General features: G+C 44.3%; 1 protein-coding gene across 5 annotated transcripts; it reads right to left on the bottom strand.

Annotated features, from left to right (window-relative positions):
• Positions 1-532: 532 nt before the first annotated feature.
• alpk3b (alpha-kinase 3b) lies at positions 533-13438 on the bottom strand. 5 transcript variants are annotated; one of them, XM_060071117.1, is made up of 15 exons: positions 13028-13438; positions 12480-12790; positions 11370-11408; positions 10873-10994; positions 10409-10526; positions 8668-10114; positions 4249-7153; positions 3673-3820; positions 3369-3496; positions 3219-3254; positions 2556-2830; positions 2099-2187; positions 1783-2000; positions 1483-1531; positions 533-1263 (listed from the first exon to the last, which is right to left on the bottom strand). In XM_060071117.1, exons 2-15 carry the CDS (start codon positions 12605-12607, stop codon positions 945-947), a joined length of 6021 nt encoding a protein of 2006 aa, XP_059927100.1. In that variant the 5' UTR covers positions 12608-12790; positions 13028-13438; the 3' UTR covers positions 533-944. The 5 variants fall into 5 exon arrangements, with proteins under 5 accessions (XP_059927100.1, XP_059927103.1, XP_059927102.1 ...); XM_060071120.1 differs by having other exon boundaries at positions 12480-12659; XM_060071119.1 differs by having other exon boundaries at positions 13032-13438.
• Between the last annotated feature and the right edge of the window lie 1882 nt (positions 13439-15320).

Here is a 15320-nt window from a genome sequence, read left to right as displayed (position 1 = left end):
CTTGAATCTCTACTCCCGATGGGTAGGGGGTGGGAAAATGAGTGTAATTAAAGCCTTAGCCTTCTGGTTGAAGTCAACTGTCATGTGTTCTCTTCCATTGTTAACAGCTTGTGACGCGTTTCGGTGGCTTGAACGTCATCACAGCTGACACAGTGGAGACACTCTCGATAGTTTACACATTGTCTTTTGCCTTTAACGGTCAAACTTGTTTGTTCATTCATGATTCAGGTGTTTAATTGAGTTGACCAATTTGACCTTTTACAGGAAGGAGTCCCTGCATCAGTGGTTTATGCATAAATAAACACAAATATTGTACATTGAAAAAAACTTGATTCATAGAAAAACAATGCTGTATGTGTTTCTACATATAGACGAACTACTACTATATGATGAACCTATATTTTATATTATATAATTATATTATATTTATATCTAAGAGTGATTCAACATTGTAGACTCCCAATGCTGGGAGCCTTATTCAATTAAATGATATTGTGTCTATCTGAATTGTGTTGAGTGATGTATACAGCACTTCTCATCGAACATTATTCTTTTATTTCATTACATTTTAATTAATAGTTTGACATTTGAATTACTACAAAAGTTAATTTCAATTATTTTTGACCTTTGGTGAAATCAGGATAACAATCTATGCCATTCTTTTGTGTGGTTTTCTGGTGATCATTTTAAATGTTGTTTGAGTGCCAATAAGGTACCCAGGTTTAGTAAACATCCTTAATAAGTTAATTATTCTCCTCTCAACCCCCTTTAGGGGGGATAAAGCTCAAGGAAACGGGTGCACCTCCTCTTCCTAGCAGTAGGGATCTGCACCCACACATCCACCAGCCTACTGGCCTGAGATCTGGTTCTCTTCTGCACAACCAGCACTTCACGATCCTCTCATTAGGATCTCCCGAGAGGTGAGAGACTTATGGAGGCTGCTATTAACTCGTTATGTTTGAGGGGCTATCCTCTTTTGCTTTCATAGGACTCTTGCTCCTATCCTGTTCCCCGTCAGCCTTCCTGGGTAGCCGGGGGCTGACGGCCGCTCTCCTGGCTGTCCCAGGGCTGTGTGTGCCAGCCGCCGTCTTGCGTTGCAGCAGGGGGCTTTTGGAGCCCCTGGACTTGGAGGACGGCGTCTGCAGAGAGTCTGTGGGCTTCAGGGACCTAAGGCCCAGCAGTCCACAGTAGTAGTTACACTGGTGCTGGGACACAAACTGCTCCAAGAGGTCCGGATTCCCGACGGCTGACAGGCCCTGATACCTGCAGTAGGAAAAACAACACTGAGCGTCATCTGCTAGGATATTGTATCGGCAAAAGACCGCAATGTCATCTGGTGGGATATTAGTATTAGCTACAAAAATTTGTAATCACAACATTACCACAAATAAAACATCACTTGATGAAGCTTTGCTGGTTTTCGTTAGCATGTGAAATGCTGTCAATGTGTAGATTTTATATGTGAGTAGCATGTATACCAACCCAGTTGATTTGATTGATATTCCAACATTGGTGAGTTTATTGTCCACACCTGCAAAATAATCAAATTTCATATATAACATAAATACATAAATTCAACTTTCAATTGGTTAGATGTTATTGTATGGTCAATCACCCTTATTAGAAGGAGTCAACATTTAAGTTTAGCAAAATGATCCTCCCACAGAATAAACTAATGCTATACTAGAGGGGAGAAAGACTGCTTTGCAGCCATTTATCCCAACAGTGCCATTACAGTCTACTGAGCTGAGACGATGAGGAGATCTAAGCTCAATGTCTTACCCTCCAGCTGAGTGAAAAGCAGGTTCCCGTTGGTCCACTGATGGATCCAGTGCTGCAGAGCACAGCATTTCAGCTCCACCTCGGAGCCAGTCCTGGAGACTAGCCCGTTCCCTGCACTCAGCTTACAGTGCTTCAGGTAGACCCCCTTCAGGTCTGTCTCCACTGTGGCGTAGGGCACGGTGTTGGCTGGCCGGTACATCAGGTAGACTGGGATGACCCTGGGGCAACCGAGTGAGGCAGGGATGCGGTTGGAATGTAATCACGCATCGTGCTGTATATTGGCGGATCCATCAGGTGGTCCGAATCCTATACTCACTCAAGGCACGGACCAAAGTTTTCAACCACTCTTGACTCCGCAGAGAAGATCTTACAATATTCCCGAGCCAGACTCTGAATTCTACATCTCTGTTTTTGTACAACATGGAAGATAAGAATTGTAAAGATACATTTATCATAAATGAGAATATCTTAATATGTTTTACCTCAGTGATGCTGAAATATAATTAATTAATTAATTTAGTAATAAACTATAAGTTAGTTGTGTAAGGATGGTATAATGTTGATATCAGTGTTAGGTTTGGGTACCATAAAGTTTTCTTTCCCTTTCCTTAACCTAGGATGACATCTTGTCATGCCAATCTATGGAGTTGTTTTGTCTGTGTCAAAGTCCTAATTTTCCTTTGTTAATTGTTGACTTGACTTCCCAATAACGTCATTGTTATTGTGTATCTCTCCACCAGCAGCTCACATTTTCATTGTCACGATGTACTTGCCTGTCTCTCCATTTCCACATTCCTCTCTGTGAGTTGGGCCTCTCCTTTGCCTCCATAGGCGATCCGGTTGCACATTTTTATCACACAAGTGGTGCCGGACTCAAACACAGGCTCCAGGCCGTAGACCACCTTGGCTCTCCAGGTTTTGCGGGAACAGCCACCTCCAATATGAGACTCCTGCACCATGACACGCCCAAAGAACTTGTTGCCCCACACCCCGCTGTCGGCGACGCCCTTATTCAACAGGAGCGGAGTCATCTCAATCTCCTCTCCCACTACACAGAACCCAGGGTCAGAGTATGAGAGATTTAGAGATACGTTCAATGTATTCAAATGGCTTGATGCAGTCTGTTTAATCTTCACTCTTTGTGTTTCCCTGTTTTGTATTGAAGTGCCTCTTTATATAGGTTTCAGAAACGACAGAGTTACCGGTATAGGTATACATTGTTATTTATTATTACAAATGGTTCAACAAATATTAAGTACATAAATAAAAGCCTTTTGGTGGACGTATTACTGTGAATGCATTCAAAGGGCACAGTGGGAATCAAAGCCCGGATCCTGGAAGTGTTCATGCCATGCTCTATATACACATGGATACAAAGTGCAAGGAAAACTAGCTTAAGTGACGTCTGTTGTGAAAAAGTTTGCAAAATATCTTACCACCCAGGTCCTCACGCAGCCGCATCCCCCCAAGGACTGCAATACAAATAGACAGAGTTCAAACTACGCTGCAGCTGTTAAGTGCTATTCATACTATACAGTTGGATCATCATTATCAATGCTATAATAGTACCGTGATGTAATACCTACTTTCTGCACTCAGCAGGAGGTCGGTGATGTCGGTGCCATGGTCGTTGGTGATCTTGCACCCATAAACCCCGCAGTCTCTCTTAGATGCTTGGACAATAGCAAGGTTTACTGGGGTCTCATCTCCTGCACTATACACAAACAAGCAGAAATGAACACCAATCTTAATTTTGCCAATCCCTAATATCCAAATTCACTAAAACAAATTGATTCATAGAAATGAATGGGTGTAAAACATTATTAATAGGCTTTTTTTCAATGATAAATTCGAATGGTTCCATATTTTATTTTGCTATTTTGGACTCACCTTCGATTCACCTGAACTACCTCCACATCGTCCCTATACCAGCTGATAACAGAGTCGCTCAGGACATTGAAGAACTGGCACCACAGTTTCAGGTGTCCGGAGGCATCCGAGAAGCTCTCACCTCTAATCTTACGGATGACCTGAGGAGCTAAAAGGGGAATACAGGCCCCCCCATGGCGTGTTACATCTGAACCTTACTGTGTTTCACATTCTCTGCTCTCCTAAAAACGACAGAGGGAATCCTATCCGTGTCTCGTCTATATCCTGGCGTTGGTAGCGGCCGTGCCAAAACTAACAAGCAGGGGGCTCCTGCTGTCTGGGGTTCCAGTGAGACCTGGCCAAAGAAAGCGGCACTGACTAACAGTGGCTTATTTAATTAAATGAAATTATTTAATCATAATATTAGTGGCCCAAGGGATGCATAGCGCTATGTTTATTATACTGGATTTGTATGGATCTCTTATCAGAGAGGCTTCCCTCGACAAACAATGCCAAACTACTCATCAAACATGACAAATTAAAGAAAGGTGAGGTTGAGATAGGTTATCAGAGGATGTTTTGAATGAAGCGTTTTACCTTTGAACGGGTCAGGCTTTTCCTTCTCTGCAGACTTCTCCCCACTCCTTTGGGCCTGGGGCTGCTGCAGGGATTCCTTTCCCCCTTCTGGGGTCTCCTGAGCCACCGACTTCCTGCTCAACAGCGGTGACCGCCTCCTCACTGGCGGAGTCCGCTGGCCGATGGGCTCAACAGCTAAGAGAGATTGCTGAGACGGACTAGGGGGTACGGAGAGAGTCGCAGCACCCGGGAGCAACTTGCTGGGCTTTGGGAGAACTTCCTCGCTCTGAAGTTCCCTGTCAACGGCTTTTGGGCTAGTCGGATTGTCCTCGACCGTTTTCGGTTTGGGGATTAGGATTTTTCGTCGCGCTCCCAAGGCCAGTTCCTTTGGGGTAGCCGAAGAGAAGGTCGGAGCATCGCTCTTAACCTCCTGTAGGGGGGCTTCATCGTTCAAAGAAGACATCTGAGGGGCTATCGCCGTCGTTGATGGCTCAATGATGGAGAGGTTCCTCTCCTGCTGAGAGTCAATCACTTGTTTGGTCTCTACACTGCTTCTATTAAGCTCAGGTATCTTCTGCGCGTCAACACATGTCATAGAAAGTACAGGCATGCTTTTCAAATTACTTTCAATGTTAAGTTGAAGTTCCGGATGTGGGATCTGTTTAAATCCTTCATCAGTACCTTGTACCAGTACCAAGTGTTGGGGACTGTGATGTTCTAAGGAAGGACCAATTATCTCACTAGAGTCTCCTGTACAACACAACTCTGCAGTGTCAATCCCTGTCTCCACACTTGAGGGAGGCTTCCTATGTTCCTGAGTCATGGTAACAGACAAATTTGACTCTGTAAGTGCTTTGCAGTTCCCTCCCCCCAGAGAAGCATTAAAAGAACATGTAATTGTGGTATTGAGATCCGTAGCGCCAGCAGGGGGTGCGTCAGTTATATTTCCCGATGAAACTGGAGATGGGGTTCCACATTCATGGCCTGTGTCCACTATATCTTCATTTTCCATGCTGCTATAAGTGTTGCCAGTGTCTGCGAAGCTCTCTGTGTCAATCACAGTTATGGGCGGGATGCTGAAAGAGAGGATAGCTTCTGGGGGGATAGCTGGAGTGGTGGGAGTCAGGGCTGGGTTGGCCGTACACCCTGTTGTTGTTTGTTGATGAATTCCTGGTGGTGTTTCAAACAGTTTCAATGTGATATCTGGTACCTCAGGCGTAGAAACAGAATTTGGGTCAGTTTTCGGTTCCATCTCTTTTGTGCTCTCCACATCAAGTCCTTTCACAATATCTTCTCCTCTAGTTAAAGAGTTAGAGGTTAGCACTTCAGTACTCGGGGCAGTGGGTGTCTGGGGTTGCTCTGGTGAACACTCTTTAAGGTTTATACTAGGTTGCAATCCAAACTGTTTTGCCGTAGTGTCTCGTACCGCAGGAGTGGAAACAGGTGTGGCCTCTACTCTCTCCGAGGGCTTGATTGGAAAAACCAGCGGAAAATTGGTTGCCATGTTTACGGTAGTACATGATTTCGGTGCAGTGCTCAGAGTTTGAAGTTCTGTCACTGCGGGTCCGATGGCAGTATCCACCGCTGTGACACCACCGCCTTCTATTTCTTCTGTGCTCTCCACATCAAGTCCCTTCACAATGTCGTCTCCTTTCGTTGAAGAGGTTAGAACTTCAGTACTCGGGGCAGTGGGAGTCTGGGGTGGCTCTGGTGAACACTCTGTAGGATTTCTTCTAGGTTCCAATCCAAACTGTTCTGCCGCAGGGTCTAGTACCGCAGGAGGGGAACCAGGAATTGCCTCTACTCTCTGATCTATTTCCACTGTCTTCTCCAAATCCTGTACCGTTGCATTGTCTTCTCCCTGTGGAGGGACATTAAAAGAGGCTACGGCTTCAGTAGTAGGGGGACTGGGTTTCAGGGGTTGGTCTGGGGGCTTTGTCTCTATTTTCTCTTCCACTTCAATCGTTAATGCCCTCTCTATATCATGTACCTTTTTAGGTTCCTCTCTTAAGTCTGGAACTGTCTTTTTAGCTGCTTCTTTTTTGGTTGACAAAGCAAAAATTGGAGTGGCGGCAATGGAATCCGCTGAAGCTGAACTTGTCTCATCTGTAGATGGATTTGACATCTTGGAGTCAAGGGCCTTTATCTGAGATCTCATAATTTCAGCGACTGAAAGAACATTAGGTTCAGGTTTGTGGGATTCCTTTAGGGGGTTAATTTGTTGTTCAGATACGCTTGTGTTTGGGACATTTATACTTCTTAGTTCCATTGTAACTTGTTGATTGCGGGTGTCAAAACCAGTTATGTTGGTTTTGTGCGTCATTGGATGGGTCTCAACTCTGGATTTTATCACAGGTTCATCTTTCATTTCAGCGTGAGAAACACCTGCGTGTGCAATGGAAACAGTTTCCTTTTGGCCGTCATCTAGAGTGGCTCCTATTTGTGCTTTTTCCTTTTCCTTCAGGGCAACAACAACATCAACTTCCATCTCGACTTTCCTCTGGCCCAGAGCCCGACGCTCCTCACATACTGGCGACGTACCTGCCTGGTGCCCATCAACCTCACCCTCCAGCGGTCCGTCTAACCCCTCCTCTGTTTTAACAGCTGACTCGCCTGGATGTTGGATGGCATGGGACACGCTACACCCTAGGCTGCTCTGCCCATTGCCCAAACTTTTGTCCTGGAACGTCGCTGGGTCTGTAAAAGGGACTGAATTGCGTTCACTTGATCCTCTGGAATGATCCCTCGCGGTCCGCCTTGTCCCCGGGACAGGGTGGTGCGCAATGTGCTTCTGCCCTCCTGCCACCCCAGGCTCTTCTGACGGAGTCCTTCGTGGAGGGGGTGCGGCCACGGGGCGTGGGGGGGCTGGCGGTTTGAGGCCGGGAGGTGCATCGGTCTGGTTTGGCTGTGCCTGGGCCTGTGTGACCTTGAGGGACAAAGGGAGTAGAGATGTGTCTATGCTGAAAATATGTACCGCCTTATCCCTGGATATACTGTGAGCATAAACACAGGTGTTTATGATCGTGGCGACAGCATGTGGCGACAGCATAGCAAGGGCAAAACAAGGCAGCGTGAGCATAGACATCTAACGCATGGATGCAGTATTTTAGAGCTTGGTTGTATGTGCAAGCAGGACATCCAAGGAATGAAATGCAATCATAATTCCAAGGACTTTTATGTTAACCCTGCCTTCGCTTTTCCATTGCAGACATCACACAAAATTGTTTTTTCGTATAGCTTATTTTTCCACAAATCCAATTTGTTTTATAATACTTAATCTGATGAATGATTGTTTTGAAGGTAATGGTGGGGGCATGGCTTCTATTATTGCCCCTAGTATTTCACTTTGAAAGCAAAGTGGCTAGAGCAAAAAAAAAAGCATAGTGCAGCTTTAAGAGATATACATATATCGGTATATTTATGTTTTTTTTATATATATTATATTTTTTAGCGTTGGTATGCATTAATATGGCTAAGTTTAATGCCATGTGCTCTGTAAAAAAAAGACAGCTCAAATAGCAGTAAAGGCTGCTGACATCACCTCTCAAGGGACAATATGTAAATGAACACCCTCAGTAGCAGGTATAGTACACTAACATGTGACGCATGTTCTCTGTCTACGTCCCGTTGTACTGATGAGTCTTTGAAATACCTCTGCCTTTTCATGAAAAAGTAAAGAGGGAAGACTATTTTAAGTCCCAGTGGGGCCAGGGTGGTATGTTAATCATTTTAAGTGGTACTCAGCTATCATGACCTGTTCTGTCTCAGCTTTTGTTCCCCCACTGGTCTGGCATCCATCTGGCTGGGTTAAATATTGCATGAGCAGTGCACGGGTCTTTCGTATAGTAAATCATGGAGAGATTGGAGTGAGTTGTCATAAGACTGGTCGTGGCTTTCACCTAAGCGCACCTTTTTGAATAGCTTTACTCATATTGAAAAATGAATAGGCCTATGGGATATTGTGATAAAGTAGATGAAAAATAGATACTCCATTTCTATGTAGGCTATGGGAGTACAAAACAACTGCAGCAAGAGTAATTGGTGCGCTAGATGAATGTTATTATGATACAAAATCGGCTCCAAGTCTTCAGTTCTGCTCATCATTAGACACCAATTGCTCCTATTAATCACGGTGAAGATCACTGACCGTCAAATTAAATTACATTAGACTTTATATAAGACAACATAAATTAATTATTATATTGCAACTGCGTGGGTCTTCCAAGTCTCCATCTTTCTGAATATTATTAACCAACGCACTGCAAAACATACAACTATACCTGCATCCCCCAGTTTGTGTGCGTCACTCAATTCCTGCCAAACAGTGGGTGCGAAAGCTTGTAAAAGCTATATTTAGAGATCGGATGCCTGTGGTACCGATCTAGCCTGTGGTCGAAATGCAAAGCAATTCATGAGCTCATGCAAAACAGGGTCACTCACCTCGGCCAGCTGTTGTGGCTCAGACACAGAAACATTCTCCGCGCAAGGGTTTGTTCCCTTCCTGCATCCCTGTTCCCCTGGCGACTGGCGGAGAGCGTCCTCAGCATCCCCTGCCGACTGACACCTCCGCAGCATTGTCCCCTGACGTCTTGGGCGTGAGGGGGGCTCAGAGGGCTGGATTGGAGTGACCGGCGCCAAACTGGTTTCCACGTTTACGGTAGTACATGATTTCGGTGCAGTGCTCAGAGTTTGAAGTTGTGTCGCTGCGGGTCCGATGGCAGTATCCACCGCTGTGACACCACCGCCTTTAATGTCCTTCTGCTTTTGGTTTCTGCTTAAGGGCTGTTTGGGAGCTGCTATGTGTGTTGGTGGTCGATGTGCTGGGGAAACTTGGGGAGACTTTTGCGACCTCGAATCCAAATGGGTTTTCTTCGTATCTCTGTGCTCAGCTTTCCCCTGAGATAATAGTTTATCTTGTTTACCTTCGGACCCATGCTCACCATTATGTTTACGCAGAGATCCAGCAAGTGAAACATCAACAGAGCGTGTGTTAGCAACGGGCTTTTGCTTTTGCGCGGCACTTTTAGGTCTCTCTAAACGGGCCGAAGCTCCATCCAGAGACACCTCATCCTTCTTTGAAGGAGTTTTATCGACATTCAACGCTGCCTCTGTTGTTCTCTTCTGGCCCGGTTCTGGTTTTGCTGGAGGTGCAGAATCCAGAGCAGTGAAGGAAGGGGAGCTCTCCATCGCCTCCTCTGAAAACCCCTGAGCATTGACCAGCTCGTTGCGGGCTTGTGTTTCACAGCCCCGCACATCTGAGCTCACATCTTGGGAAACCCCCTCCCCCAGGGCATTCTCCTTCACACCTTCCACCTTGTTTGACATCTTAATCTTTTTCTCCCCTAAGGGGATTTTGGGTTGATGCGGAGTGAAAACCTTCTGCACAGAGTCGTACAGGTAAGTATTCCCCCCCTTGCCCCCGTTCTCCGTGACCCCCCCGTGTCCGTTAACGGCGGGGGCCACTGATTCCCCATTGGCCAACAGGGGAGGCTTCGCCACCGTCGCCCCAGCCGTAGAGTCCTGCAGCCTGGCCTCCACCGCAGCCTCAGCCCCTGGCCCTGGAGCTTCAGGTCGCTCTCTGGTGGGTTTCGGTACCACCTCCATGGAGCCGGGGGCGCTGAAATGGGGCGCCATTGGGGAGCGGCGTTTCCTCTGCGAGCGGTCTGGGCTGAGGCTCCGGAGGGGCTCCTGCTCGGCGACACCCTGGTTCTCGCGGCCCTCCAGATCCCTACGGCGGTTCTCAGCCTTCTGTTTGAGCTTGGAGAAGTAGCGCTGGTGGATCAGGTACTCGTTCATAAGGCCTACCTCCAGCACCCCGGAGCAGGACACGATGCCCTTAGTGTTGCTGGCCGAGGCCTGGTATATAGCAGCGTCCTCCACCGTACAGCTGGAAGCACAACAAGCGGTCAGATCAGGTCATCAACCACAACAACAGCAATAACAACTTCACGTTGGCAGAGGGAAATGATAGCAGTCTGTTATCCAAAGAGTCGATTGCGATACAGGAAATGAGCAAGATAAGAAGTAGGCATCTTTCTCAATGATGCCTGCAGGTTAGGCTGTGGACATTGGTATCGAAGCCAGTACGTTTCACCTGGGAGTCAACCAGCCTAGCCAGTACACTATCCTGTAAATATTTCTAAATCGGCAAAAGGAATGTCTGAAAAAGAATAAAACATACTTGTAAATGTGCAGGCAATGATTTGGTCCATTGCGGAATATTTCATACTTGGGCAGTCCGCAGTATCTATCTAACTGAACATCATCTTTATACCAAATCACTTCAGGGATAGGGTGACCTAAAATGCAAACAAACAAGGGAAGTAGAAAATACAACGTATTTAACACAATGTATGCAATGTATGCATCACAGTTGCTAATGATTACTTAAATAGGTCGGTAAACTAGTTGATCTTATATTTTGTTCATACTGTATGGGTATAAAGTAGTGGATTAAGAAAAGTATTCACTAAATAATAAACAATTCCTCATATCCAACATTTAGGGTGCAAAACATGAGGGGGAACATTTTAAAGCAACCCATTCTAAAGCAATTGTGCATGTATGGTATATTTGTTTATGTTGTTGTTGAGCTTGTACTTTTATGTTTTTATCTAAATAAATCTAGCCAGATTGTGCTATTACCTTTCACTTCACAGGTAAAGGTCACTTTGCATTTCTCGGACACAGCTCTGGACCTCAAGGTGAGCTCGAAGGTCGGCTGGGTCTCCTCGGCTAACTGGGCCATCACACTGCACAGTGTGCTCCTGAAGAGGGTCATCACATGTAGCTGTATGGTTCTGCATCTTCTATCAATAGCTCTCATGCATAAACCCATCAATCAATCACTCAATCAGTAACTATTTTGAATATCTATGATCTACAATGATCAAGCAGAACAGAACAATTACAATTATTACTTTTTTTTCCCATTTTATCCATGAGGTGAGATGTTGTATGATTCTAGTAATCATTTATAAAATATAAAAAAATATATAGACTAACGAATACACTTTCAGAAGTCAACAGAAATGTTATTCAATCCGCTTCAGTGCATAGCATTCATTCAAGAACATTCACACTCATGCTGACAGCGAACTAGACGTATGATTGATAGAGAGAGGGTACAATAGTCACAATACCTTGGCGGCCTATACTGAGAATACCTGTGACTCGGAGAGCTAGGCAGAAAGGAAGCAAGTAGAAGCAGAATGCAAGGCATGTTAGCAAGGCATTACATCACACATCACAAGGGATGCTTGTCACATGTAAGCAAAGCATTCATATGGAGATATGAATGTGTCCCTTGACAGATTTGTTTTTTTACATTACATTTTACAAACATTATTTGAGAGCTATTAATTGTTCCTTTATTTAATCTTCGATTCAGTCACTACTATCTATTGGCTGTGCGCATTCTCTCACTACTATCAAGTCCCGAAATAATCAGCACTGCCAAGAATAATTAGATAAGAAAATCAGATTTTGAATCAAAATGACAAAATAAATAAGCAAAAAATGTACTAGTGTTGGCAATACATGGAAATGCACAAATGCACGTTAGCTAAATATGACGAGAAGAGGAGGAAACCAACCATCAGAAAAAGTCATTTTCTAAACGTTGCCGCACACACACACACACATGACCTTCTGGTGCAGTAATTACAGGGTGAATGAAGCCCTGTTAACATAATGTTCACATGTTCTCAGGTCAGATATAATGCATTTCTTATTGAACTGTGTTATCAGGGGTCACCATGACACGGATAGTCATCAATAGAAGAACAATAATCAATTATGTCGTCCATGTGTGGAATAAGCACGGAAATTAAATCTGCTCGGATGTTAAATGAGGCTTTTCGAGGTTTAGTGCAGGTTCAGTGCCCTTGTTAGGATCCTCACACACTCCACTGCATGTTTACCACAATTAGGCTATCACAGCAAGACACTGGCTCGAGAAGGAGTTGCAGCCATGCAAGCCGTCACGCAACACACTATTCATGTTGTGAGGAGCACCTTGTTGTTGTTTGACAAATGCGAATTTCAAACACGACATGGAACATCTATCTGACAGAAATTCATTTAGCATTTTAAAACATTATGATTTGCAGCTGTTTTTTGAGGGAACAGCAGAGTTACTGGAATTGAGGGATTGCAATCTGCTTGGGAAGAAGCTCATGAATTCATCGTCAATATTATCTATCACAAATCTGAGAGCCTCAATGTATCCCATTGAAGTGTTGGGTGTGTACCTGCTCTCGGGCCTGACGTTAGAGAGGTAGCTCCGGCTGGATGGCCGGCCGCTGACGTCATCCGCATTGTGGAGGCCCGTGCGGCCGTCTCCAGAATAGGAGCGCTGCATCACCCTCCTGGAACTCATGCTTACGGCCAGACCCGGTGTTTCAGCTCCGATTCAGGTTCACTCGGACAATCTCACGCAAGAGACAGAGAGAGAGAGAGAGAGGCGCACTGTATAGTGTTGTCTTGTAGATGGGAGGGTAATTCCTTTGGAGGCGTTAGGTGCCTGATAGTTTGTATATTCTTGAATAGACAGAGATTGAGGCTGAAAAAAAAGGAGGGAAAAGTTAAATGTTCATTAGTGAAATAAATAAATGAAAATAAATCAGCAGTCTGTTATTCCATGAGGAAATACATCAAACTTGACAAAACCTAACAACAATATCACAAAAGGTGCAAACTTTTTCGCGTTGTGTTGTTCTCCCAAACACAATAGAACATGAAAAACAAGACAGAGGATGCTACTTCAAAAAGAAAAGGATAAATCCCAGTTCCTTGCTACCTACGACTCCTGCTTGCATTGCGTTCATTGGATTCTTCCCATGTTGGATCTCTGGTTCACTCACCCTTCACATATTCCTTTGTGTGCCTTGACAGATAGCGCACTGCTCTCACTCCAGGCTCTGCGATCTCCAATCAAACATGAGCATGGGTAGCCTGCCGGTTATTTATAGGAGGCCTACAAATAGGCACGAGGCTACATCACACTTTCCAAAACGTACCTTCTTGGGTCCATTTTATTTAAAAAAACGAGGTGTAGACTTTGGAAGAGAAAGCTATAGTATCTGTGAATAGTTGGGAAAATTCAAGTCTTTTATCACCGGAATAATCCACACAATCTTCTCAGATTTGGTAGTTCTTTCAATTGGGATGAGATGGAAAAAGGGTGTAGGTTTTACTACTAAGATACAAACAATATCTTCATAAAAAAATATCCTACATAGAATGTAGTTGTGTATTGATAATTATAAAAAGGGTTAGGGTTAAAAAACAACAGGATTTGAGCCTGCCTGTCTGACTGCATGAGGGTTTTATGTGCGCAGTAAATTAATCCAGCTACCGTTCTGCTATAACATGCGCTCAGTAGACCTCCTCGTTTAGCTCTGAATACATGCAAACGCTCAGGAAGTGGTGGCATAATATAGTCTATTTATATGGCATTAATGTTACCATGTGTGGGGCAATAGTGCATGCATTGTCCTGCTATTGACAATTACACTGGACCCCAGAGGATGGCTGGTCAGAATAGAACTGCCTTATATAGACCGCTCAGACTGACAGTTTAGTAGCTGCTCACACCCATATCCTTATAGGCATTGCACAGGCACATGGAGGACATGCATGTGTAAACCATACACACACCCACATGAACACAGAATAATTCTTACGGAAAATGGTATACATTTTGAATTGTATTGTTTTTTGTCGTCGTCGTCAATTTTACTGGAGAACAAACCATGCATTGCTATATTTGTGCACTCATTTTACAATTTAATCCAGTTCAATTTGAGCACGCTATGAACAGTTCTTTTAGTAACTTTATGTTGACATTGCACATTCATGTGATGTATTTTGGTCATATTATGAGTAGTTTATTTTGTTTAGATCCCTGCTTGCAAACAACAAGTGTCTTCCTGAACACATAATAACAAGTCCCTGCTACTATCAGTTACAGTTTCCTGGCCCGGAGGCGATCCTGAATCACAAAGTTCAAAGACGGCAATCCGAATTTCCTCTTGTGTTGCATCAGATAGTCGCTCATCAAATTACACACGCTTGTGTGCTTGCTGTGTGGCTATTTTAATTAACGTATTTTCATCATCCGTCATAATATTTTGTCACATGTTTGCTTAAAATGACCACTATTTTTATGTGACACAACCTGTTTGCGGAGTGTTTAGAGGCAGTTCAGTGGCAGTCCAGTGACTGGTAGTTTACACAAGGCGGCCCCTGGTACGTTCTGGCCCGACCGGTACAGCTTTGGCCAGGGTCAGGGGGTTTGATTCCCTAGCGCCCGTCCATACTATTCCCTCCCATCACTATGCTGTCTGAATTCATGATAAATGAAGGAAATGTCAAGCTATTTTGTACTTATGTTCGTCCGGACAAAGGATAAACATCTTCTCTAAGAGAGTCATGGGATTGCCAAAAGGTTCCATCTGAAGTTTGACGAAACGGTGACCATTTATTTTTTGCAATAAACCAGAACAAAGGGTTTTTCAAAATTGGTCAAATTAGTTTTAATACTAGGTGTTTCTGGATTCCAATCTCAGATTATTGGAAGGAAGCCCTGCAAATCCTGGACAGAAAATCACGACAGAATCATTGTGATATTTGAAAATAGTATGTAACAAAAAGTTTAAAATATTCAGCTTTGACAACTCAATTTTGTGTTCCGGTGGTGGTCTAGTGCTCAAGATATTTCACAATGTTGCTCTTTCAATGTGGAAGATCTTAGTTCAGCTTCGTACTCTGCTAATGAGCAAAACTTCAAGATCTACTTCACGGGGAGATTGATATGTCCATAAATGCAGCTCTGCCTTTGGACTATCTGCCTTTTCTATTCGAACTAGGAAAGGCAATTTGGATGAACCAGTAAGAAATATTATGAAAGTATCAAACGAAATAAATCTTCCCCCACCCTTCCGCCCTCCCACCAAAGCCACTCCTCTAAAACATGTGACTCGCTAGCTTTAGCCATAGGTCTGCCTTTTCTTGTGGAAGACCCTGTGCACTCATGTGCAATGTTTGCACAGTGCGCACAAATAGGCAGGTAAGGCTTACTACATGCCAGT

Source organism: Gadus macrocephalus, chromosome 14, assembly GCF_031168955.1.
Source record: "Gadus macrocephalus chromosome 14, ASM3116895v1".
In the NCBI taxonomy this organism is placed as follows: domain Eukaryota; kingdom Metazoa; phylum Chordata; class Actinopteri; order Gadiformes; family Gadidae; genus Gadus; species Gadus macrocephalus.
This window is presented reverse-complemented; position numbering and strand designations above follow the sequence as displayed.

Coding starts and splice junctions, on each gene's coding strand:
- alpk3b (XM_060071117.1), bottom strand. CDS start 12,607: ATGAGTTCCAGGAGGGTGATGCAGCGCTCCTATTCTGGAGACGGCCGC. Junction 2,188..2,555: donor ATGTGGAAATGGAGAGACAG/GCAAGTACATCG, acceptor GTACAAAAACAG/AGATGTAGAATTCAGAGTCT. Junction 2,001..2,098: donor AACTTTGGTCCGTGCCTTGA/GTGAGTATAGGA, acceptor CGGTTGCCCCAG/GGTCATCCCAGTCTACCTGA.